At 40.6% G+C, this 25,188-nt stretch overlaps 1 protein-coding gene across 2 annotated transcripts in view; it reads right to left on the bottom strand.

Moving 5' to 3' along the window:
• ARHGAP15 (Rho GTPase activating protein 15) overlaps positions 1–25,188 on the bottom strand; it is a 634,574-nt gene that overhangs the window by 95,624 nt on the left and 513,762 nt on the right. The window contains exon 13 of one of the 2 annotated variants that reach the window (XM_054972327.1): positions 13,876–14,010. In XM_054972327.1, the coding sequence (XP_054828302.1) occupies positions 13,876–14,010 (135 nt within the window). The remainder of the gene's footprint in view (positions 1–13,875; positions 14,011–25,188) is intronic. The other variant, XM_054972328.1, reaches the window with a different exon arrangement.

Raw genomic sequence — 25,188 nt, 5'->3', positions numbered from 1 at the left:
AGCAGGAACGCAGTGGAACGGAGTTCCGGAACCTCTTGAAAATGGTCACATGGCCGGTGGCCCTGCCCCCTGCTCTCCAGACAGAGAGCTCTCTGTCTGGAGATCAGGGGGTGGGCCCACCAGCCATGTGACCATTTTCTCTGAGGGCAACCCACTGAGTTCTGCCACCTCTTTTCCCAGAAAAAAAAGCACTGCCTACGTTGCATAAAAGAAGAAAGGAGCACACACATCTTGGTTCAGTCTGTTTTAGCCCAATAGTTTCTATTTCCACAGGTTTGATCATTCACAGTAAAAAAAAAAAGTGTCTGTGAAATGGATAAAGTTTTCATTCCTCTCATTGTGTTCTGGTCAAAACATGAGCAAGAGAAAAAGACAATATGAACAAAGAGCTCAGCTGCATGGCACGTGGGGTAGAGCTAGATCTGGGTAAATGTGATTTTAAAAGAGAGAGAGAGATGCAAATTGGAGATGAGCAGAGGAAAAAATACCATTCTGTAAATGGTATCCAGCAGATGGATCTACAGAAGCATGTATAAACCTGCCCAACAGGCAAGCCTTTGCTATACCCTCTTTCTACATGTATTAAAAAGAATGAAAGAAAGCCTCCTTGAACTTGAATTCTTCTCACATTTGTCCTCAGTGCTTTCTTCATACTTGCAACTATTGTTTAGACATTAAACCTGCTTCCTGATTCAGCTGCAGAGTTTTCATTCCAGCAGTGGACACAAGACAGTGGCTTTTATATGGATGGCCACAGCACATGCAAAATCCACAGCTAAAGAGGTTTATATAGCATCTGGCCTCTATAGCAATAATAATAACCTTCTACAAATATCATGGCAGGCACTTGTCTTTGTGAATATCTACAAGCTGAAAGGTCCTCCTTCAACATATTTTTAAAACACCCCAATATTATGTAGTTTTCAAATATATTTTAATCCAGTATTCACTGTTGCTGCAAAATATCACTTCTCTCAGGTTGGCAGAATGGAGGCAGATAGGCAGATAGACTGGCAGGCATACATTTCCCCCATTTGAGATAACTAATTGAACCATTGCAAATTCATACATTGCATAGAACACAAACTGGGTTTGGAACCCCCATCTTGTGTCAGATATTACACAATCAGATGTGAGTTGCAATTCTCCTCAGTTCTCAGCTGTGATGTGTCCAGTTCAGACCAGAACACTGCAGTGTGGAGAAGGAAATTCAGCCTTTCTCCTTGCACCTCAGCCTGAAACAGTTGGGAGGATACTATTTTGCCTGCTAGGGATTCCAGAGAATATGTGGAGTTCTCTAAATACTGCCTCTACAGATCCCATGTCTCCTGATGGCCTGGATACTGCCATGGCAACCTCAGGAAGGACCCAGCATAAGACTTTCCTTTTTCTGTTGCACACAAAGTAAATTCTGAGGGACGGAAAGAGAACAGCGTATGTATGTGGAGGGAACACAGGGAACAAGAGGTTGTAGGTAGCGCTGGGGTTCTGGGACCATTGTATTCCCAACGATGTCAACAAGAATTTTACAGAGACTTTATTCTGAATGGAGCTCAACTTAACCAGGTTAATCCTGTAGGCTCTCACATCATTATTTGGAAACTCATAGTATTTTATACTTAGGTCTGTGAATCCCTATGGCTGTTTGTTCTATTGTCCAGATTTCAAGTGGCTGCTACCTATGATGCGTGGATTCAAATCTGGGAACTTCAGCTCACATTTTTAAAAGATTTGGACAAATACTGTATTTAATCTGCTACATATTTATCATAGAAATACCAGACCTAAGCTAAACTCTGTAACGTTAGACTGAAATAAAATTCTGAGAGCTTCTTTTAGAGACAACAATTAACCAGATAATGAATTTGAGCTGTGAACAAGTTTGCTCCAAGCGATCCAAAGCGGGTGCTTTACAAGAGAGGGGCAACATGAGCGAGAAACATAGCATCACTTATTTCTTCCATTTCCTCACTTTCTCTTTCCATTCTTTCCCCTCTTTTCAGCTGTCACTCAGTACAGCAGGTGCAATACAGCTGCCAAAGATGCTTTTCCATGGTCAAGATCACCAGGTTTCCCGGCACTTGGGTTCCACAAAAGACTCTCCTGCTCTTTCTTTTAGCCTACACACTCTTGTGCTCGGCAGTGCGGATTACTAAGAAATGTCTGGGCCTAACACATTTCAGATTGTGGATTATTCAGTGCACTCAACTCCTTCTTTTCATGGCATATCACTAGCCCTGTTTGAGTAGTCCAATTTTGTTTCCTCGTTGAGGATGTGTGCAAATGTAATTAACAGCCAATGTGCGATTATTTCAAGGAACAGGGAATGGAAATAGAGCCTTGGTGTAATGGCAATTGTGATTCTATCAAGTACAACCGTCAATAGGAAAAGCAGAATCGTATCTTTAAAAATAAGGTCCACTTTACAACTAAATAAGCAACACTTTCATTGCATTCTGTTTTGCAGAAAATCTATAAAATAATATCCAAAATATAAAGCAGTAAGGAAACCCTAGTATAAATGCTAGAGATAACAGAATCATGCATATGGCAGAATGATCAGTGCATGGAGAAAATATGTATAATATGTACACATGCAATATGTGTTTCCTTTGTCTCACTGTGGAAGCTTGGAAACCAAAACTTGGACCTCTAAAGAAGGTGTCTCAGGTGATCAACAGTGCAATCTTAGGTAGAATTACTTTACTCATTGATTTCAATGGGCTTAGTTTGGAGTAACTCGTTACAGGTTTACAGCATCAAAATCAGATGCCTGCACTACCTGGCTCATGCATATTCAGTTTGCACTACTTTATTCCTGACAGGTTATGGAAGGATGAAAAAGAAAACAAACAGCTTGCTATATCTGCCTCTCTTCCTAGACAATTTATGTATTTATTAAAATATTTATAGCACATCTTTTCCTTGTAGCTCAAGACAGGTTACAATATCAAGATTAAAAATATTAAAAGTTTAGTAAAATCCCGTTCACCTTGCTCCCCAAGAAAATGCCTCCAGCTTAAACCCCATTCAGAGCCCTTGAAAATAAAATGGCCTTGCAGCAGTTTCCCAAAACTTCTTAATAGTGTGCTCCCATCAGCTCATCAGGAAGCCCATTCCACAAGGTTGGAGCTGCTGCACAGAAGAAACAAAGCTCTAATAGATGCTAAGTGAGCCACCTTGAGGAAGAACAACTAGAAGGTTGACTCCCCAGTGCCAGTTGCTTCAAAGCCCTGCTTAAATCTATGTCAATTTGACACACTTTGGATCTAGCACAGACACAGCTAATTGTTGGTTGGTGGATCTGAGAGCTTCTTTTAGAGACAACAGTTAACCACAGAATGAACTTGAGCTGTGAATAAGTTTGCTCCAAGTGATCCAAATCTGGTGCTTCACAAGAGAGGGGTTCAGAGGCCACACCGTGATTCACTAGCCTCTGAATTGCTCATGACAAGCTGTAGCATCCATGTGCTTCACAATTCCTCTGATCATTATTCTATGAGTGGCTGCAAGTTAGTTTCGTAATTTATAAGCTGTATTCTTGGAAATCCTTGGGATTTTACCAGGACAGTAAAAACTTTTTTGATAACAGCTTGCCCTTCTATTATTGCATATCAGATGTGATCTGGTGCATTTACAGTTCATGTACAGTGTTAGGCTCAATGGGCAGAGGCTTGTATAAACTGAGCATGAGCCTAGAACACCCCTCAGAATCCCCCACAATTTATAGGTATCCTTCACCAGGAGTACAGAAGTTCTTTAACAGATACATTTGTGCAGAAAGGGTTCCCAAGAGAGAGAAAGCTAAAGACCACAGTTATAGTATTACTGTTCCCAACTCATGAATACATTTATACTGCATTGGTTCATGCATAAAATACTTTCCCCCTCCATTCTCTCTTAAAATGTGGGCCTGAATTGGACACATCCACAAACTTCAAGAAGAGGGACAGTTTCACTTCAATTAAGACGACGGCTTTTATTTTTCACTTACAGCTCTGCTTCCTGCTGTTGCTCTGGAGAGATAGAAGCGGCACCCTCTGCTGCCAAGGAAGAGGAACAGCTTTTCTTATTAGAGCTTCCTACAGATCCTACATACTGGGGTAATCAACATTGGAGCACATGTGCATTCCCAGCATAGTATATCTGCCTAGTCGCTCTACACCGTTCCTTGTCCTTCAGTTTCGGCATTTAACAGACTTTCTCAGGGAAGAGGAACCCCACCAGCCCAGTCCTGGAAAAGAAACTTTCCTGAGCACATAATAAAAGAAAATAACAGTAGCCCTTCCTCTGAGTTTGTCAAGATGCAGATAGTACTTCCATGTTTTCCCTCCATAAAAGTGTATGTTTCCCATAGAGTAGTGTATACCGGACAGGAAAGGGAAAACATATCCAGGCATTTCATGGAAGATTTCTTAATCTGTGATGGTAACTACATTACAGCTAAGTGCTGTTTATCCTGTCTCTCCCCGTAAAGACATAAGTGTCCAAAAGGGTAAATTTCCATGCTTATGTTAAATGTGATGCTCACCAGGGTCAAAAACTATGAGTCACATTGAATCAGGATTACACAGGATTCATATCTGAGATAGAGCTGAGCCAAAACCATTTACCTCATTGTGTGTTTGTTTTCATGATGCCAAAAAGCACTTCCTGTTGCCAGTGATTGTTGCCATTTATTGCAAACATATCTGCGTTATTTTGACACTCTTGTTCTTGGCATCACTGAAGCAACTCAGACTTATTTGTAATGAGTACACCATTGTTCTCCATCTTTGCCCTCAAACTCCTTGTACTCATTTGCCTACATTGCTGTTTTGCCCTATCACATGGTCAACTCATATGATTTTGCTGACAATACTGTAACTGAAGTATGACTTCGTGGACTTTTTTATACAAAATCAAATCAGTTACCTTGCCACAACCAACTGAATAACTTGAAAATGAGGCCAATAAGTAACAAACAGTGAGAACAAAAACAAACAAACAAACGAAAAAGCAAAATAAATAAAATGGCAGGTAGCAACTATGGAACATGGCAGGGGGATGAAGGAAGTGCGATGAAACACATTAAAACAAAACAGAAGGGAATTTGGAAGGCAAATATAATATTTGAGAATATTTGGTATTGCCTTTATTGAGGCAAATCTAGTTTTGTTTTGAAAAAGTAGTTTTGTAAACCATGATCCTGGGATTATTTTTCCATGATTTAATATGTCTTGCTATGGCCTAACACTTGGGTTTAGGTGTCATAGGGTAACAAAAATGGTTTAAAAGGGAAAAAAACATTTACATACAAGGGCCAAGAGTGACTAATGGAAAAAAAACCCACCCCAAACCAATTACCAAAATCTCTTAATACATTTCCAAGAATTAGAACTATATGATTTTAAAAAATCACTCTGGTTCCATATATATAAGTACCTTCCTCCACTGTAGAAATTCTTAAACATTTACACCCATATACATGGGGATGTCCTGTATTTACAGGCATCTTTGAAATGACCAGGTACACTTGCAATCATCATTCATTATACACCTGTAATGAAATGAGTTTCAACCATGAGGTGGTTTTTGTTTTATACACAACATACACAATGCCTGACCAAGCACTAACTAAACACAAAAAAGATTTAGATACCCTAGGAGTGAGTAGGTCCCACTTCCTCATTCAAATAGGACTACCAAAGATACGTTAGTGTAGATGATAATTTTTCAGTAGCCCAGATGTCTAAGATCTCTATAAGCCAGGTCAAAATAAATCATATCAAGAATGGTGCGTATAGCCACAAGGAATTCAAAAGCATCTGAAGGTCCTGTTTTACAAATATTACTCCAGGGTCTAGTGAGGAAGGGGACAGAGATATGTTTTCTTAGGCTTTTTGGAGAATAGGAAAGTATTTCTAATTGTGGCACTCCCCCTAAAATGTGTAGGTTGCAAAGAAATGCTTGACAACTTGAGAGGAGGGTCATCGTAAGTGTCAAGTGAAATATCATGCAGAGTCTGAATGGCATGTTTCTGACTTCGTATTTTCTGAAATCATGAAGATTCTACTGATTTTAAAAATGAAATCAGAAATGTCCAAAGCTTATCAATAGTTTAAGATAACTTGTGACAGTACTGAACAAGTCCAGCAGTTCACAAGTTTTCTGTTTGTATTCTGACAGAAGAATTAAATTCCCATTTTTGTGGGCAAAGTATAATTTAACAAAAAATGTAGAGATATGTAGCACTGGAATATATAGAATAATTCAGAGAAAGTAAGGGGGACATGAGGGAAGGGAGAAAGGGAAAAAAAAAACAGTTCAAGAGATTGCTAGCAGGCCACAGAAGAAAGCAAAGCCAAATAGTCCCTGACTGGACCATTCTGGAGCTGTTAATAGGAAACCCACAGAAATAGGTGATTATAATTTAATTCAGAAATGTCTTTGAAAAGAAAGATGTGGAAAAATTTCCATTTGTCATTCCTTGTCACATAAGTGAAATAGGAGGCAGATGGATAAATTCCATTTCCCAAATAGCTGTTTTGGCTATTATAAAATGCTGTTTACATTTCCAGGTGATTTGATGTACTCTGCCCCTGGCTCCCCATGGAAAGAACGTATCACAACCCTGGATCCACATAAAGGGAACAGAGCTCTCGCGTTTGATAATCTGGCTAGTTTTGCTGCTTATTGCACTGGCCGGCTTCACAAGCTGAGATGTTGACCTTCTGAAAACTGTAGTCAGGCTCAGATGGCATTAGTCACAGTGCTGTCTTTTTACTATGCATATTTCAAATTTAAATCTGAAACAAGATGGTTGTGGATCAAGACCACAACTATTTACTGTAATGAAATTAAGGCTGTCTTGAAAAATAAGAGCAGATGAAGTGCAAAAAAAAATCTAGGAGAATGGAAAAAGAACTGAAAACAAGAACTCAGTTTTGTTTTGTTTTTTAAAAAAGAGTTTTATGCAGTGAAAAGGAATACATACAAAATAGGAAGCATGACTGAAATGTGCGGATTGTTGGACTACTATGGCTTATTTTTTATTGACATGATAAACTTGTGAGTGACTGCTTAAAACTATGGGTGGGGGGACTGACTATTTCTCTGTACAAAAAACAACAATCCACCACTTAGAGAATAAGGTGTCCGGGAGAGAGGTCTCATTTAGACATGGCTAAAATGTTATTGCAATACAATTTCTTTCCACAGATTTCAGAGTTCTCTAAATTACCTGATTTTGGTTCCAATGCAACCTACTGTTCTTCTGTTTAGAATTTATATATATATATATTTATATTTCAGATCATTGCACATGTTCAGACTGCCACATTTTTCAGTCTGAAGCTCTTTTTCTCATAGGAAACAGGTACATATATGCACATTGATCAGTATTACAGAACAAAATAATCTTGATCTGATGCACAATCGCATTAACATTTATTTTGCTCTGTCTTAATCAGTATAAAGTTTTTCAGAAATATGTTGATTTAATCATCATGCATAAAGGAATCTTGATAGGATCATGTGAGCCTATCAAGATTTCGATTTGCTCAGCGATTGACTCAATGGGCATATGTAACAGTGAAGAAAACTACAACAAATATATATCCATTAAATGAATTTGAGATATGGTTTAACCGTAGAGTTTTTAGTGAATACTACAGCATCACACAATGAGATGATGTCACTTCTGGCTTATGCTGAAAGTGACATCATCATGACATTGGCGCAACTTTGATCACTCCATATCCCCCAGCATTTCCTCCCTGCTGCCTATTTGAGCAGGAGTCTGGCAGGGCTGGAGAGGCAAGAAAGTTCAAACTCACATGACATAACAACAGTGGTCCAGAATGTGGAAAATCCACAGGTTCCTAATTTCAACGTAGTTCTTCAGCCAAGCAGTATTCTACATGTAAGATCATTTCATTATGGGGAAACACAGGGTTAAGCAATATAGCCCACACCCAGATTTACTACCACAGTGATAACTAAAACTATGACAATAACCAGGGCCAGCTTCAGTGTCACTGGCACCTGAGGCAGCTTAAGGGCTGCCTCTGTGCGTGTGCATGCCGGACTGCATCATGACATCACTGCGTGTGACATCATCATGCAGGGCTGGGTGCACGCAGAGGGGGGCCTTCCAGCCTTCCCGTTCAGTCGCTCTACGGGCCAGGCGCAGCTGCCCACTCAGTTGCCCCACGCTGCCACCGCCAGCACACGCTCCTGGCCGGCAGCGGCGGCAGTGGCTCCATGGCGCGCACCCCTGCCCCCAGGCCAGCGCCCCTCTGGTGCCTTAGTGTCCTGAGGCAGCTGCCAGGCTGGCTTCAATGGGTGGGCCAGCCCTGACAATAACTAATTATGCTCAAAACCAGTTACTGCTTGACAAATGAGAATATTTTGCTCTATTTCTGAAAAAATCATTTAAAACATTTGTATGGTGCAGTCTCTTTTTTAAAAAAACAAAACCTCCCACAGCAAAGTACACAACCAGTGGTTGTGGAAAATGCTATCACGTCACAGCTGACTGATGACCCCATAGGGTTTTCAAGGCAAGAAATATTCAGAGGTGGTTTGCCATTGCCTGCCTCCATGTAGCAACCCTGGGATTCCTTTGTAGTTCCCCATCCAAGTTCTAATCATGGCCAACTCTGCTTAGCTTCTGAGAGCCGAAACAGATGTGACGGGATACCTAGGTTCAACTTGTGTTCTCTTACCTCAAGGTTTGTCAGGAAGTGTAGGTGTCCTTGCAAGTTAAAGTTTATGAAGCTCCGAGCCACATGGCTTCAGGTGGGAGCCAGGCAAGCGAGGGGGAAGATGCAGCGATGCCCTCGCACAGCCCCTGCAAAGCGATGCCAGGCTGCACGGGGAGAGCAGGAGGAAAGGTGCCCAGAGCATTGCTGCATCTCCCCCCCCCTCGCCACCTGAAACTGCGTGGCTCGGAGCTGCATAGCTTGCTGCTGCATAGCAGGGTCTTGCTGCTGCATAGCAGGGTCTGTGGGGGCTAGGCAAGGGGTGGGTGGAGCGATGGTCCGTGCGATCGGGGTAAAGGCAAAGCATGCCGGGCTATGCAGCTCTGGGCCATGTGGCTTTGGGCAGGGGCCAGGCGAGCAAGGGGGAGAGATGCTCTGTGCACCTTTCCTCCCAGCTCTCCCGGTGCAGCCAGGCATCGCTCTGCAGGGGCCAGGCCGGGTGAGGGGGGGTAGATGAAGTGATACTCCATGTAAGTGGGGAAGGGAAAATGCCGCAATGCACCTCGAGAGCGGGAGGAAAGGCGCCCCACGCCTGCACTTCCCTCCCTGCTGCTCTGTAAATGCTAAACTTTAAGCTGCAAGGACACCTACACTTCCCGACAAACCTTGAGGTAAGAGAACACGAGTTGAACCTAGGTATCTTGTCACGTCTGTTTCGGCTCAAAGATCTAAGATCAGGCTAGCCTGGGCCATCCGGGTCAGATACACAGCCAGGGTCCTACACATAGTTATGTCTAGCTTAATTCTCAATAGTGAGCTATTAAATGAACCAGTCAAAAAGTGCCAAATTACACTCCCCCCCACAGCATTGCTCCATAAATTGCCGATATATGTGAATGACAACAATGTCAATCAAGAAATACAATTTTCTGTGTTGGAGTTTGTATAGGTATGTAATATAAAAGAAGGCTTACTGTTGCCAGGACAGTAGCTACTGCCCCATTTTAAAAATTTTCAAACATTATCGCTATTGCACACACAAAAAGGAGGAACATGGAACAGTCATTGATCCCACTGAATCCAACGGCAAAACTCTTACTGATGTTAATAACTCAGCGCTGCATTCAAACCAGATTAAAAATGTACAGATGGATCAGCCAAACAGGCTATGCCACATGCTGCAGATTAAGGTGAAAAGTATGTGGGCTGTACAGATGAGAAATACGCTACCACCATTGGAGAACAAAAGAGAATAAATCATGATAAGATTATGGTACCTACCTTGACTTCTCTCATATCCCAGGATAAGTGATTGAGAAAAAGATTGCAAAGGTCCTGTATTTGGTGTGTTAAAATTATGGTTTGATAGACCTGATTTGTGAACAACACATTTAAATAGTAATTATAATGACATTCCTTGTACTAGTAAAGAAAATTCAGTCATACCATTCTTCACACATTACAAAATACACAATTTCCCTTCACCACAGGGATGAGAGACTAGGGCAGGAAAAGTCTTAAATATGGATTTAAATAACCTCAGTGTAAACAAGCCTTGGAATAGGAAATATTAATGCAAAAGATACTATTCTATATTGGTACAGAAGAACATGACCAAGGGTAACTTCCTCATACAATCATGTGTTCTTTAAATGTTTTGTGATTCATAAATTACTTGAGTGGTATAATAGCTGCCTTGGCATGGCTGTTTTTTGTGCTATTTCTGTTACACTTGAAGGAAAATGATCACATGATTGGGCTAAGAGCAGCAATTCCCATGCCAGCATTGCTCCAACCTGTGCAGTTAACATGATTAATGTATGTAAAATCAGTATGTTTATCAACTTGCCCACCTGATTCATTCCCTTCCAATGTTATTGGTATGGCATCCAAAGCAGCCATACTATGATAACCACAGCTGTATCAAACGTTCACTCATTTAGAACATCAGGGCAAAATTCAACTTTGCTGAAGGAGGAAATTCTGATATTGTTCCTTTAAAATGCCCTACTGATTAAAATGTTCTACTTTTCACTGCCATTTTTTCACAAATCTGCTGTTGCTTTGTGCCATCTTCTTTATTATTGGGACCAAGGAATTTACTTATTTACTTCATTTATATCCTACCTTTCTCCCCAATGGGGACCCGAAATCACATCTGTTACCCTTCTCTCCTCCATTTTATCCTCACAACAACCCTGTGAGGTAGGTTACGTGGAGAGTGTGTGGCCCAAGATCATCTCTGCCAGATAGGGATTCAAACCTGGGTCTGCCAGATCCTAGTTGGAGAATTTAACCACACTTGCAAGTCTCAAATCCTGTATTTGTTAATTTTTTTAAAAAAGGATGATAATCAGGAAGAGAAATGGAATAGATCAGGAAAACAATGGAACAGAAGAAGTTCAAAGAATATTTTATCATAAGGAGTGTTTTGGAGGGATCCCAGTCAATGGGGGTCATTATAATAATATATACTCAATCAAATCTGGCTAATGTTCATGACAGCAAAAAATGCTGACTTTGGAATGTCCCATTTAATGCAATGCAATGCACCAAAATCCACAGAAAATCGTGTGGCATTTTTCAACACTGCCAAAAATGTTTGTGAAAAGTATCCACCTTTCAGTTCAGCCATAATTGCAGCAACTCCCATGTTATTAAAATCCTTCCTGAGCTTCAAGTGTGAGTTCCTGGGCTACAACTCATACTGTTAAGCAGGGGAAAAAGTGGGTTGTGTCACATCTGTTTAATTATTTATAGTGATGACTAGAAGATAATGAGTTTTTTAACTATTATGAGTGAACTGAAATCAATGAGATCACTGCAGAGATTATCAATAGGGTCAGAGTTGGGTCACTACCTCGCTGTCTTTTCCAAGTATCACCACAAGAGAGGCTTTGCGTATCTATACCTCAAGTTTAAACCTATTTCTGACTCATCTCCCATTCATAGAACCCTAAACGATAGTTCCCTTCTGATAAATGAAGTATATAAGTGGAACAACTAGACATCACCTTGTCATTGTATAAAGTAACTGGCAGACTACATTTTTTCATAGTAGCACATTTTTTAAATTGGACAACTAATTTCCCTTCTAAGTAACAATCTTCTAAACCCCACAAATGACTGCTCATTAGCCTGTCAATGTTTATAATGGCTTTCAGAACTGTAGCAAGAATTAAAAATAGTTCACTGAGCAGAAATGGACATTAATTTGTCATACTTAAATATGAACGCTTGAATAAGCTACCCTCTACCCCCTATCGTTCCAAAATCAAAACCACTTGTTTATTGCTTGTTACCTCTACCTTACCAATGCAGAGTGAGTTAAAAATAATCTACTCAGTCATCTGAGTCACTGTTCATGTCCCAGGATAGAATTTTCTCATGAAGGAAGAGACCGTAGAATAATGACAGTATTCTGCAGTGTAAATTTTGTTTTGTCCTGAAAGTACAATCCAAGGACTGATTGAAAGAGAGAGACAGCCAAGACTGTGTAATAAGGGAAAGCAATGGATTTAACCCCCAAAGAGCAATGTTATACAGAGATTGTCTAAACATCAGAAAGAGATTAAAGATGGAGAGTGCATTAAACATTTGAGTGCTGAGTTACCTACAAGGGATGTGAAGCAAAACCAACATCATGTAGCGCCCCATGAACTAACCGTATCCCCTTGAAGTACTAAAAAGCCAGCACTTCAAGAGGACATAACAGGTACACGGGGAACCACCTGAAGTGTATGTTAGAACAAGAGAGCTTCAAATGAAGATCTCCTCATTTTAGGGGCAGCACAAAAGCTGCAGCCAGAACACTAAGGATTTGTTTGTGCCATATTGTTTGCCTGTTAGATAATTACATGAATTCTGAAGTGTGGGATGAATCCCAAAAGGCAATGTTCTTTCTTTTGTCCTATTTGTCTTTATGACAAAAAAGGGAGAAGGTGGGAGTGGGGACTATGGGTTGTGCCTCCAAAGGAGACCAATTCCTCAGCATGTTTGCATTGTGTTGCATGCTTAACCACCATGGGGTATCTCTAAGCAGCCAAGAAGGAAAGAGAAGAATTTTGCAAGATTTATTCAACTTTGTTATATGAGATGCTAGCCGTGAAGAGCTTTCGTTAAACCTAAAGACTTTTATGAACATAAAATCAAATTAAACAGCACATTAAGGGTTCTATCTTCTCTGACTGATGTGCACGCGCAAACAACTCTCATTAACGGTAATGGCAATAATGCACGCGCATCAATCGGAGAACAGATCCCTAAGTGCTTTATTGTTTTTCCTGGAGATTTTTCTCTATTGGACTTTAATTAAGCTCCTGCTAGGTTTGCAAGTTTTCATTTTTAAAAGGTTTGAAAAAAAAAGGAAAGTAAAAGTGAAATCAGCCTCTTTGCTGGTAAGATTCTCCCCACCCCCAATTGTCACAGCTGAGGAAAAGATCTCTTAGAAGCAAGGCATCTATCCTGAAAGTTGCCCTGCTGTTTCCAAGCGCTTGTCATTTGGAAGTATGTTTGACAACTGATCAGAAGAAAACAATCCGGCCTGCTCTTGTGCCTTTTAAAAACAGCTTGATTTGCAGAAATCAGCACAGCAGATGAAGCTTTTTCAAGCATGAATGTTAATACATGCTATTGTCTTCAGATCAAGCCAATGTTAAATGCACAGCTGCAGTGTCTGGCTGAAAAGTTGGCAGCCCCAAGCTGGCAAAAAATAAAAAAGAAGTGAGAATTTATTAGGAAGATGTTATGAACACATGTGCATTGTATTATTTGTCATCAAAAGGTAAGGACTGCCTTAAACCTACATTTCCAGCACTGTATTAATACTGCACGCACAATTTCTATTCTTTTCCCCCCATAAAGACACAAACACACCGTCCTCTAAATTATAAATATTAATCCTGCCTAATAGTATTATGTTTGGGATGCATGAATTATGATGAGCATAACATGTCTAATTAGAATACAACACAAATACAGTATCATTTTTCTCAGTGTACTGAGCTCTTCTACGATAGACAATTTCCTTAAAATAAATAGACAAAAGCTGAAGAAATGGAAATAGGAAAGCAAAGTTTTAAAAGGCAGGAGCAGGTAAACATTTGGGATGTATCCTCTACAATTTGGGGCATTTTTTTTTAAAAAGCACACAGGCTATTTAATTAACCGGTACTGTATGTGATGTACTTACTTATCGCCTTCACAAACTGTTCAAAGAAGCAGTATGGGAACAGTGGCTCAGGCAGCTCTCTGAAAAACATCTTGAGTGCTCCGGTGACAACGTGGATGTCCTCCCACTGGCTGTCGTCCAAATTCAGCTTCTCTTCTGGGAAAACACGAGGAGAAATGGAACAACTGGTTTTAATGAAACAATTACAAGACACTAATTATTATGTTAATGTTTGCCTACTATCATCAGCAACCGTTAACAGCCTTCTGCACCTAGAGGTTTGGTGCTGTGCATGGGGTTTTCCCCCCCCTTTCTATTTTTTTTTCTGTAGGAAGAGAACATTTTCAATGGAATACCATCTGTAGGAATGCAGCTAACAAAAAACAAGAGGCACAAAGAGACAGTAGCATTGACACAGTATGTCAGATACATTTATTCCCATAATGCATCAGTAGAAAAAAATTAGCATCACAGCTCAACATGATTCAAAGCTATTTGGTTTCAAGGCCGAGGGGCTAAGAGTTGCCAATGATGACCGGCTCAAGGGACCGGCCTAAAGGCCTTGCTGAGCCAACAGGAGACATATGCTAAACATGGCAATACAAAATGAGTTATTGCTTTACACGTGTTATCCTTCCTATGTACAAGGGAATAATGGGCCACACTTTTCTGCTTTTTTGCTGGAATATAATGTCAGTGAGGGATTCTCTATAGGGGAGGGGGAGGATACATTAATTCCTCCTTACTGCTTCAAAAATATTTTATTTGGTTTTCAATTCTGGGAGGAAGATTTGCCCAGCAACAATATTATACAGACCCCTGTTGGCCTACCTAGGCTATGCAAAGCTGTCAAAAATGATAACACACTGAAGACAAACCACAAGTGCTTGCAAAACTGATTTTTTCCAAACAGAAATGTTTTCGTTTGAAGCTTGACTAAGCTGGGAAATTTAAATATAAAAGGAGAATGCAAACATAATTCTAATAAAAAGATTGGGTGATTATTACTTTGCTTTCTTTTGAATACTTATTAGAAACATCTGGCATTATTATTGGTAGGCTATGATAAACTACAGAATCACAGACCTGACAAAACTCCAAGAATGTGCAAATGCCTGTCATTCAGAATGGAAAAGAAGACTAGCTCTTTAGAGAATCACCTGTTCCAAAACCAGATTTATTTCCTAAATAGATGGTATCACTTTTACTTCAGAGGTATTTTAATTCTATATTCTGATAAATTCTCATGCAAAACTGGAGGGGGAAAAAAAGAAGCCATACAATCGAGTTATTTTTGTCTGGCTTCCTGTTTATCTTGCCTAGCCACTGTCAATGCTAATCCATCCTTGCAATCTGTTCACCTGAAATATAGTATGTAGCATATTTTTTTGCAATGTTTATTTTCTAATACGTGTTTCTCTTTGAAGAGTGCTATTGGGGAGGAATATAGATTTATAAGTATCCAAGCATCATAGGATACGGTGATTATAATTTCTTTTTGTGAATTCACTGCCTTTCTTTTAATTTATAATAAAAGGTTGCAGTTCCAAGTGAAAAGTATACTTGTATCAGTTTCCTTTTTCTCCCCTCCACCTTGGAAAAAGCCTTTTCACCATCATAAAAACAATTCACTCTTGAAATTGAATTAGAACAGCCTTCTTTTAAATGTCAAGATCAAATTTGATTGATTGTATTTTAACAATTAGTCTTTTATTTTTTCCCACTCACCATTGAAATAGACAGACAGTGTCTTAGAAGGCTAGTTTTTACACAGATATCTGCTCACAATAGCATCAAAAAGAGAGACCTGGTGGGGTTTACTGTCACTTTAAAGAACAGGGTGGGTTTCACATTGTTGAAATCTGTCAGATATTTTGAAATGTCCCTCTCACTATGGTGCCACACCCCCTGCGTGCCCTTATAATAAAATTGGTTTTACTCCTGATTAAATCATTTTCTCCCTACCCACTACCATACTTCTTATAATGGACCTGTGTGCACTACAGCTGGTGTTCTTCCCATGGTACCAATTCTTACTTTATCTTTTAAGCACTTTGCTGCTAAGATCTCATGCAGAGTGCTTATGTTTTGTTAAGAGCTTCATTCTTAGAGAAATAGCTTAACACATGTTCTAAAAATGTTGTACAACTTATTGCTTAAAACACATTTCGAAATTGTATAAGTACTGTAGCTCTGGCACAGACCTCTAAGTAGAAACCTTTAAAAAATCCACTCTAGCATGGTAAGTCCCCCCCCCATTGCCTTTGGTTTGAATCAAGTACACTGATTCTAAGACTTTACCAAGAATTATCTCCCCAGATTTTTGCACCATTTCCAGCTCTTGAAAGAAATGTGTTAGGAATGTATCATCTTGAAAGCAAAGGGTGTAATTTTACCCTTAAGCAATAAAGTGCCTTTAAAAATGTTTGTTATAAGGGAAGGATGCCAAATTAAGAGGAGGGAAAAGTACCACATTTTTTAAAAAAACATTAATCCATTCAAAGTAACATTATAATTTTTGTTATCAGACATGGGAGACTTGGTTACAGTGGTATGTGGCCTAAAAAATAAACTACGGGCTTCTTCAAGAATTACACTTTGGGGAAAACTTTAAAATACTTCCCCTGCCTGCTGTGGAGTAACATGAAGTATATAAGGGTCATATATGCACTGTTTCTTACCCACCCAGTTTGGGGTCCCAAAATTAATCACACTTAAGCTTGTGGGTGACAGTGCAATCCTAAGCAGTTACATCCATTTAACTCCACTGAAGTCAATATGTTCAGAAGAGTATAACTGTGTTCAGGAATGCACTGTAAATTTTCTAGGAAAATAACTGTAGAGTTGAGAACAGTTGTATTGATTCTTGCCAAGTGCCGGGCCTGTAAGTCCTGGGTTTGCTTTACCATGTGTTTCTTGTCTCCTTGGCTTCTTCAGAGAAATTTGGAGGTCCCCACAGGAGCTTTCAAGGAGCAACAGGGTGTATTCTTGGCAAACAGAAAGCCTCCTGCTGGCTGAGCACTTTCCTGCTAAAGTTTTTTGCCTGCTGCCAGCAACAACACCTACCACTGCCTCATGAGGGAGAGAAGCGCTGGTTATCTGAGGCTGAGCAAAGCTCTGAGCTGTTACTGAAAACTTTCTTCTCCAAATGCCCAGTTAGCTTGTTGTTGCTATGTTTTGTCCATTCTCTCTAAATTGCAGAGGGGAGACAATCCTGCCCCCTCAAGCCTGCTACTCTGTGGCAGTGGGAGGAAGAAAGAGACCTTAACTCTCAAGCCTGGCTCCCAGTTTCACCACCATGTGTGCCTATTCAGACATTCAACGTAGGTCAACTGAATTTATTCTTAAGTAAGAGTATACCAGATCACCTCATCCCACCTCCAAGCTCCATCTAGCACATGGATGGTAGTACACACAGAGAAGAAGCTACCTAAGAAAAGCATCATACTCTCTTCTTCTCATGTCTTCTTGAGACATTAATGTTTTGTCAACAATACTAGCAGGTAAGGTTGGATTAATGTTGATAATAAATACTGGTACTTTAAAAGGGTTGGCTTTCAAATTTCCATGGAAAATGAAAAGAAAATGGCTAAAGGAATTTGAAAAGCTTATAGCAATGGCATGTTTGGTTAAACTTGGGGTTACAAACCTCCAGGTGGGGCCTGAGGTTCTTCTGGAATGATGACTGATTTCCAGACTAAAAAGACCAGTTCCTTCTGGAGAAAATGGCAGCTTCAAGGGGTGTACTCTGCCATAGATCCAGAGGAGTTAGCCGTGTTAGTCTGTAGTAGCAAAATCAAAAAGAGTCCAGTAGCACCTTTAAGACTAACCAACTTTATTGTAGTATAAGCTTTCGAGAATCACAGTTCTCTTCGTCAGATGCGAGGGCCCATGGAGGGCCCAGGGCCCTCCATGCATCTGACGAAGAGAACTGTGATTCTTGAAAGCTTATGCTACAATAAAGTTGGTTAGTCTTAAAGGCGCTACTGGACTCTTTTTGTTTTTATTCTGTCATAAGATCTGCTGAGCTCCCTCCTCCCCCAAATTCTGTTCTCCCCAAGCTCCGTCCCCAAATCTCCAGGAATTTCTCAATCCAGAACTGGCAACTGTAGTTAGACTAGAACTCATTAAAGAGCACAGCAAGAGCAAAACAGAAATTTTAAATCAAATGTAACAGGATACAATAGGATTTGAGTCCAGTAGCACTTTAGAGACCAACAAGAATTTCCAGGTATTTGAAAGTCAAAGATCCCTTCTTCAGATACAGGGGCACGATAGGTAAGGAATTGCAGTTGTCCCTGTTCTAGTTATGAATATTTAGACCTTTGTTAGCCACAGTAAAATATCAAATGATTACAACCAAGAGATTAGGGCCTAATTAGGGCCACCACAAGGACTTTTGACTAGCACTCAGTTCCCAGTAGGGTTGCCAGTCCCCTGCTGGGAGCAGGGGATCTCCTGCTCCCACCCTCCACCCCCACCCCTGCTTACCTGGCTGGTGAGGAAGAAATGCACCTCCTGGGGGCATACTCCCAGGTGGTACTGCACACTTCTGTGGGCCCAATTCAGGTCAAATTTGGCCAGATCAGGCCCAAATTGGGCCTGATTGGGCCCACGCAGGGCACTGTAGCATTCCCACACTATGCAGCAGCCCTATCTGGGCCAATTCAGGCCCAAACTGGGCCTATTCAGAACCAAATAGGCCAAGATCAGGCCTGAAATGAGCCACTGTGAGAGTGGCAGCACTCCCATGCTCCCCAGTGGCCCAACCTGGCCCAATTTGGGGCCAAATTGGCCCGATTCAGGTTGAATCGGGATGCTGTGGAGTGCTCCCAAATTGAGCCCAAATCTGGCCCGATTCAAGCCCGATCTAGCCCAATTTGTTCCAAACCGGGTATGATTCGGATCCCTGTGGATTGCGGGAATGCTCCTGGGGGCAGCTGTGGCCTGCACAATGATGTCAGTTCCCGGAAGTGACGTCATTGCATGGGCTGAGAGCATGAGGAAGAAGGAGGAAGGTAAGTGCCAGGACCTCCACCTCCCACTGGGAGGACAGGGAGACCTGGCAACCCTAGTTTCCCAGCATGTGGAGACCCAGTTTGCATCCAGATTATGGCACTTGGGGAAGACGCCTTGCCCTTTGCATTATTTTCCCAACCTGAAATTGTTCTGGGAGCTGCTGTTTGGGAGAATCTACAAGAAGCATACAGGGGTTGCTATACTGCAGGGTTGTTGTAAGGATTAAATTAATAGTAATATAATAATTCCCCAATGGTCACATGGGTATCATGCAGAAGAGAGGGATGAGTTGGAGATGGGTGGCATCATTTTGTGCTCCATCCTAGGCAGTAAAATGTCTTGACCTTTCGACGGTAACAGAGGAGCTAAAATAAGGTGAGGATGGTTTATTTTATGTGAACTTTGGCAATTAAATAATTGAAAATACCATTATTATTTTCCCTCTGAGTATTCATATTGAATGATTCAAAGGTGTGGCTCCTGAAAAGAAAATGGATCAGCTGCTTTACAGAATTTTGACGTAAATAGATGATAATGAAATAATGGTGCCTATGTTCACATCTATGTACTGCTAGAATACCACATTTCCACGGTGCCCAGCATTAAATTAACAAATAACTGTAACTTAAAAAGCACATGTTCTATGCCTGTTGGAAGACTTTTGTTTATTGCACTTCTCTGAAACTTCAGTTCACTGACCTGAGGGCAAGCTGGAAAAACCCAGTGCTGCTAATTTAAATCTTAATTGGAGTTAGAGGGAAATAAGATTACACTGTGGCATGCTCATTCTTGGAGTGGCTCCATTGATACCCATTGAGTCATACTGATCAGAGATGAACTCTGCCATTGTTTCTGCATGAAGAAGTCCACTATATTCGACGAAACCACAAATGGCTCAGAAGCAGTACACAATGAAAACATAAATAATAGTTCAAAAGGGTTCTGAGAGATGTTTAACCGGCAACTCAAGTTATACTTTGATATACTACCACTGCCTTCCTATCTATACAGCAACAGAGATGCAGCGAAAGAGATGTCGTTTGAATGAAGGACTTATTACCATGCTATCAGAGTCTTATCCACTCTGCACCTTCTCTACACACCATGTTAAGAATGTAACACAGCCAGAAATAGCTGTTGTGCAGTGATCTTATAAACAGCTGCACTGGTACAGAGTGGCTTGCACTGACATAGCAACAACAGGATTGTGCACAAGGCAGCTGGAGCATGTTTGCCTGCTATGTTGTCAATTGGTTGCAATCCCTTCATAACAGATTACTGCCATGTATTTTAAGAGTATGATTGTGACAGTATGTAGCAGTAGATCTAGGAATTGGCTATGAAAGGGAGTATAAGCTTTTGTGCCACTCAAGGCTTCTTTCTTCCCTTCACTATTATCCTCACTCCCAACAAGAGATGTCCATTTATTTCCACGGAATTAGCTGCCTTCTTTACTTTGTGGTTTGGCTGCCCGTGGAAAATCTAAGTGTCTTTAAATATCATTGCCTTTAGATGTAAATGGAATTCATATCCAAGTTAGTGATTTCACCAGAACACGAAGTATATTTCTGTATGCTGAGCTTATAACATGTTGGCTGTACTTTGAAGCAAGGACTGTCCCACTACTGGATTGGTTCTTGTTTAGCGAGAAATCTGAGCTGTATAGGAAATCCCTCTCATTCCTGGTGCCTGCTGTAGGCATGTTTGAGCAATCCCAGATTTGGCTCAATTTCTTAATTCACTGGACATGTTAGGTCATTCATGAATAGTTTGTCTGTTTGTTGAGCTTTTCAAGCAGTGTCTATGTGATATGCCTCCTCTACCCTTCTATCTCAGTTATGCACCATCAAAAGTTTAAAGTAAAAATCCAGTCAATGCAAGCACAAAGAAATAAAAAAATTCCAGGGGAAAATCATGTCTTTCCATTTAATGCTAGTCTGAGTTTTTCTTAAAGAAACTTTAATCATTTGGTGATTCCTGAAGGACTCAGAGACTGCACATGGCCATCAGTGAATCTGTAAGCAGAGCAGGTCATTCACATGAAGCTTCCTACTGTGCATGCAGAAGAGGGGGCACATTGAGTGATCTGTGCACTTTAATGACATCACTCAGTCATCATCGCCCTAGAGAAACTGATGTTTGTCACTGTGCAGGTGGTAGGAAGTCAGTAAGAAACTGAAGTGAGCAACCATGGCTACTAAAGTTGCTTGGCTTGATGCTCAAGTTGGGCAGAAAGCAGTGAGGAAGAGAAGAAGAGGAGCAAGACTTACCTCATGGACAGAAAAGGATGCTTGAGGAAGGTATTTTTGCCTAGAAAATACATCCGGGGTGAAGTTCATAGCCTGTTGTGAATGGGATTTCATTCCCCATAAAACAGCAGGTTTGGAGCACAAGACTGCTGTTTGAACCTGGCTTACAACTGAAAACTGAGGTTTCCTTCCTTGCACATCCTATTACCAGCTTTGACTCCTGCCTTTGAACACAGTATGGTAACTTTCATTAGTACAAAATGTCCAAGTTGCTCTCAGGTGTTGAATATTAAGAACATATCACCTGCTTATCTGTTGTCCTGTCTGTACCCCTACATCCATGCCATTGTTCTAAGTGTTGAACCATTGCTAATACTGTGCCTTGATTTCATTTTGCAAATGCTCTAACCATGATAGTTACTTTCGTTTCTCCCTCTAGCGGCCTGAGAACGCAGCTGTCTTATCTTTTCTTTCTTTGAAGTTCACAGAAGTGACCTTGTGCTGTCTAAAATGTTGCCGTTGACTCTTATGCCTCTTTGTCCTGTCTAGGCTGATGTATAAACAGAAGAAGTTCCCAGACCCTTTCCGGTGCAAACCTGTGGTCAAAGTGGGCTGGGAAAAATGATTGAGTATTTAGAGCTGTATTTTTCCCCAAGTCTCTATTCCTATCAAGGAAACATGTACTGCTTAGATGCTTCCTTGCCTCTGAGTAATTCTATGGACATATATAGAGAAAGATTTGATTTCTGAATAAAACCATTTAACCAAGAGCTTGGACTTCTTGTTGGAACGGTATCAGGGACCTGTCTACCATATCCTGTCATCCATATCCTGACATCTGTTTTTTGAGCACAATTCACAGAACTAGTTCCTACCTTTAAAACTCTTAACAACTTTGGATAAGGGCACTTGAAGATCCACCTCTTCCAGTGTACCAGTTGAAATCTTAATCCCAAACCCTACTCCGTATGTTCCTGCCTCCAGATATGAGACAGGTTGTGGTCAGAAATAGGGCTTCTTCAGTGGTGGCACCCTATGTAACGTTATCATCCGATAAGTCTACTTGCTCTTTTGACCTTTAGGCACCAGGTTGAGACATTCTAGTTTGCCTAAGCATTCCGTAGAGTATTTATCATGACCACCACTTTGCTTCTTAGTTGGTCATTCTAACCTCTATAATACGGCCATTTTCTATTGTTATCTGACTGCCTTCTGTATATGCTTTTGTGGGTTTTGATGTTGAGTATGTTCTTGGTTTTCATTAGGCTGAGCCAGAGTGTTGTATTCTTTTGCCGGCCTTAGGATTGCCAATTTTGGCTTACAACATCTATGGAGATTTTGGGAGTGGAGCCTGGGAAGAGCAGGGTTTGGGGAGGGGAGCGAACTCAGTGGGGTATGGGATGGAAATGGTCCTGGTGGCTTTAGTTGATGACCTCCATCTGAATGTAGGCAAAGACCATATTTCCTTGTGGCTCCTCCTGGATCTATCTGCAACCTTTGATAGAATAGATCATGCCATCCTGTTCAGGCATTTGATGGCAGATGTAGGCATCAGAGGTTATGCCTTGAACTGATTTAAAACATTTTCCATGAAATGGACTCAAAGGGTTGCTGTTGGAGACCAGCTATTTTCATTGTGGGAACTACCTGGCAGCATTCCACAGGGTGCAATCTTATCCCTCATATTATTCAACCTCTATGAAAAGCCTTTAGGAGAAATCATTTGTAGCTTTGGAACTGGATGCCATCAATATCCAGATGACACCCAGCTCTTTATCTCTCTATCCAAATCCCCTGCTGATGCAGTGGAGGCCTTAAGCTGCTTATTGACAGCTGTAGTCAAATGGCTGAAAGTAAGCAAATTGAAACTGAACCCAGACAAGTTGGAGGTGATGCTGACTGGGAAGGTGAAAATTTTGAAGGACATTGTGCTCCCCACTTCTGATTCTTGCAGTCTTGGTTAAGAGCCCAGGGGTTATACTGAATTCAGCATTGCTACTAGAGAAGCAAGTTAATGCAGCTTCAAAGAAGGCCTTCTTCAAACTCAGGGAAGCTTGGAAGATGCCCCCTTACCTTGGTATGGCCACCTACATCTGGCTACCTGAGTCCATTCAACAGTAATAACAAGACTAAAATACTTTAATGCACTCTACGTAGGCCTTTGCTTGAAATGAACTCAAAGACTCCACACCACATCCCAATTATTATCAGCAAGATGGAACATGCATGCTTCTACCATTCCATTGGCTTCCCATAAGTTACCAGTCTTTGTTCAAGGTTTTGGCTATTACATACAAAGCCCTTAATGATATTGGTCCATCATATCTACAGGACCACTTTTTTCCCTATGCCCTGCCACAGCAGATTAACTGATCTGAATGGGGCCTTCTGCAGGCACCACCTTGCATTTCAGTAAAATCAACAGTTACTTGTACTTGTGCATTTTCTGTGGTGGGCCCCACCTTATGGAACTGCTTACCTGAAGAGGTCAGTAAAGCTCCCATTCTCCTGGCTTTCTACAAACTATGCAAAACGGAGGGCTTTTTTACACAGGTAAGACTGTGCTATAAGGAAATGGTTCAGAGAGATGCACTGGAATGGGACAGGGACTGTAGTGTAGACTATAGTAAGTATGCTCTGTCTCTTGCCCCGAGTGGATAATTCTGCATCATGTAATATGCTACATCAATTTGCTTATGTTTTTGTTTTCAGCACTGTTATCCTTGTATTCGATTTTTGCTTGTTTTCAAATTTTGGCAAAACTTGCCCTATCTTATTCTTTACTGCATATTTATTGAATGTCCCAGCTGTTGATTGTACTGATGTACATTGTGTAATCTGTCTTGAGTCTCAATGAGAAAGGTGGAGTATAAATAAATAAATCAGTAAATCAGGTCATATTGTCTAGCCTTCAGTGCAGCCATTTTCTCTTGGGGAACCAATCTCTGTCGACTGGAGAGCAGATATAATTCTGGGAGATTTCCAGATCCCACCTTGAGGTTGGCAACCTTATTTGTATATTTTTTCATTCTTTCTGATACTACTTTGCTTTACACTTTTATCCTTGCTAGTCAGGGTCATTTATAACTTTGTATTACTGCTATTTATTTGAATTGTTGTTTCTGTTTTTATAGCTTTTGCTTGTTTTGGATTCAGTTGCAAGCTGTAGCCTTGTTCTGGAAAGGCAAAAAAACTCAAAGTCCAGAATAAATAAAGTAAAATAAAATCCCTACCCATACATTCTCTGTGCGGTGGGAAACCTTTGATAAATAGGAGATCATTGGAGATCTGATTGTCTACACTTATTCTTCATATTCACTTTACAGTTTGATCTTTAAAAAATTCAATTTAGTTAATACAGAAAAGCATGTAAATAAAACATGCAGGGTGACCTTACTTTCTGATGGGGGCGGGTCCTCTTCTTGTTCAAGCTTTTTCAAGAGAGGAAGTGAAGAGTTAGGGTAACACAGTGTTTCTTTGTCCATGCCTATGCCCGTGGTTCAAAAATATCTCCACACTCCTTGTCATTTTAAAATGGGCTTTCCAATTAAAGCAGGGTGGTTCTGGGATTCTGACATACAGTTCTTTCATTGCTATCCCTTTCAACATTTTTAACACAGCTTCTGTTTCCATGTTGTCAATGCTCTTTTCATAGGACACAATGTCCTATGAAATATTTGGCAGACTTATCCAAAACCTGATTCACTGTCTGCTTGTGATCCCTGGGTCAGGAATTACTCTAGACATAAAGTTCCCCAAAGGGTAAAACAAATTATTGCAATTAGGCTTCAACAGGAAAAAAATAAAGAAAAAATGTAATTCCTCTCTTCATATTTTAAACTTATCAATTACATTTTACTGTGATTTCCCACAAAAATGTAGCATTGTAATTTTTCCACTCTGAAGACTAAAATGGGCTTGCTGCCTTAAAAAACAGATGTAATAGGGAATTAAAAGGACAAATGTAAAGGCACAGAGAACCACAGTGAAACACTGCAACGATCCTCTCGGATTCTGTCTGGCATCTGGCAGTAACAGAAAAGGCTATGAAGTCCTCCTCTCACAC

This window comes from Eublepharis macularius, chromosome 2, assembly GCF_028583425.1.
Source record: "Eublepharis macularius isolate TG4126 chromosome 2, MPM_Emac_v1.0, whole genome shotgun sequence".
NCBI classification, from domain to species: Eukaryota; Metazoa; Chordata; class Lepidosauria; order Squamata; family Eublepharidae; genus Eublepharis; species Eublepharis macularius.
Note: the sequence above shows the minus strand (reverse complement) of the source record. Positions and strands in the feature narration are given on the sequence as shown.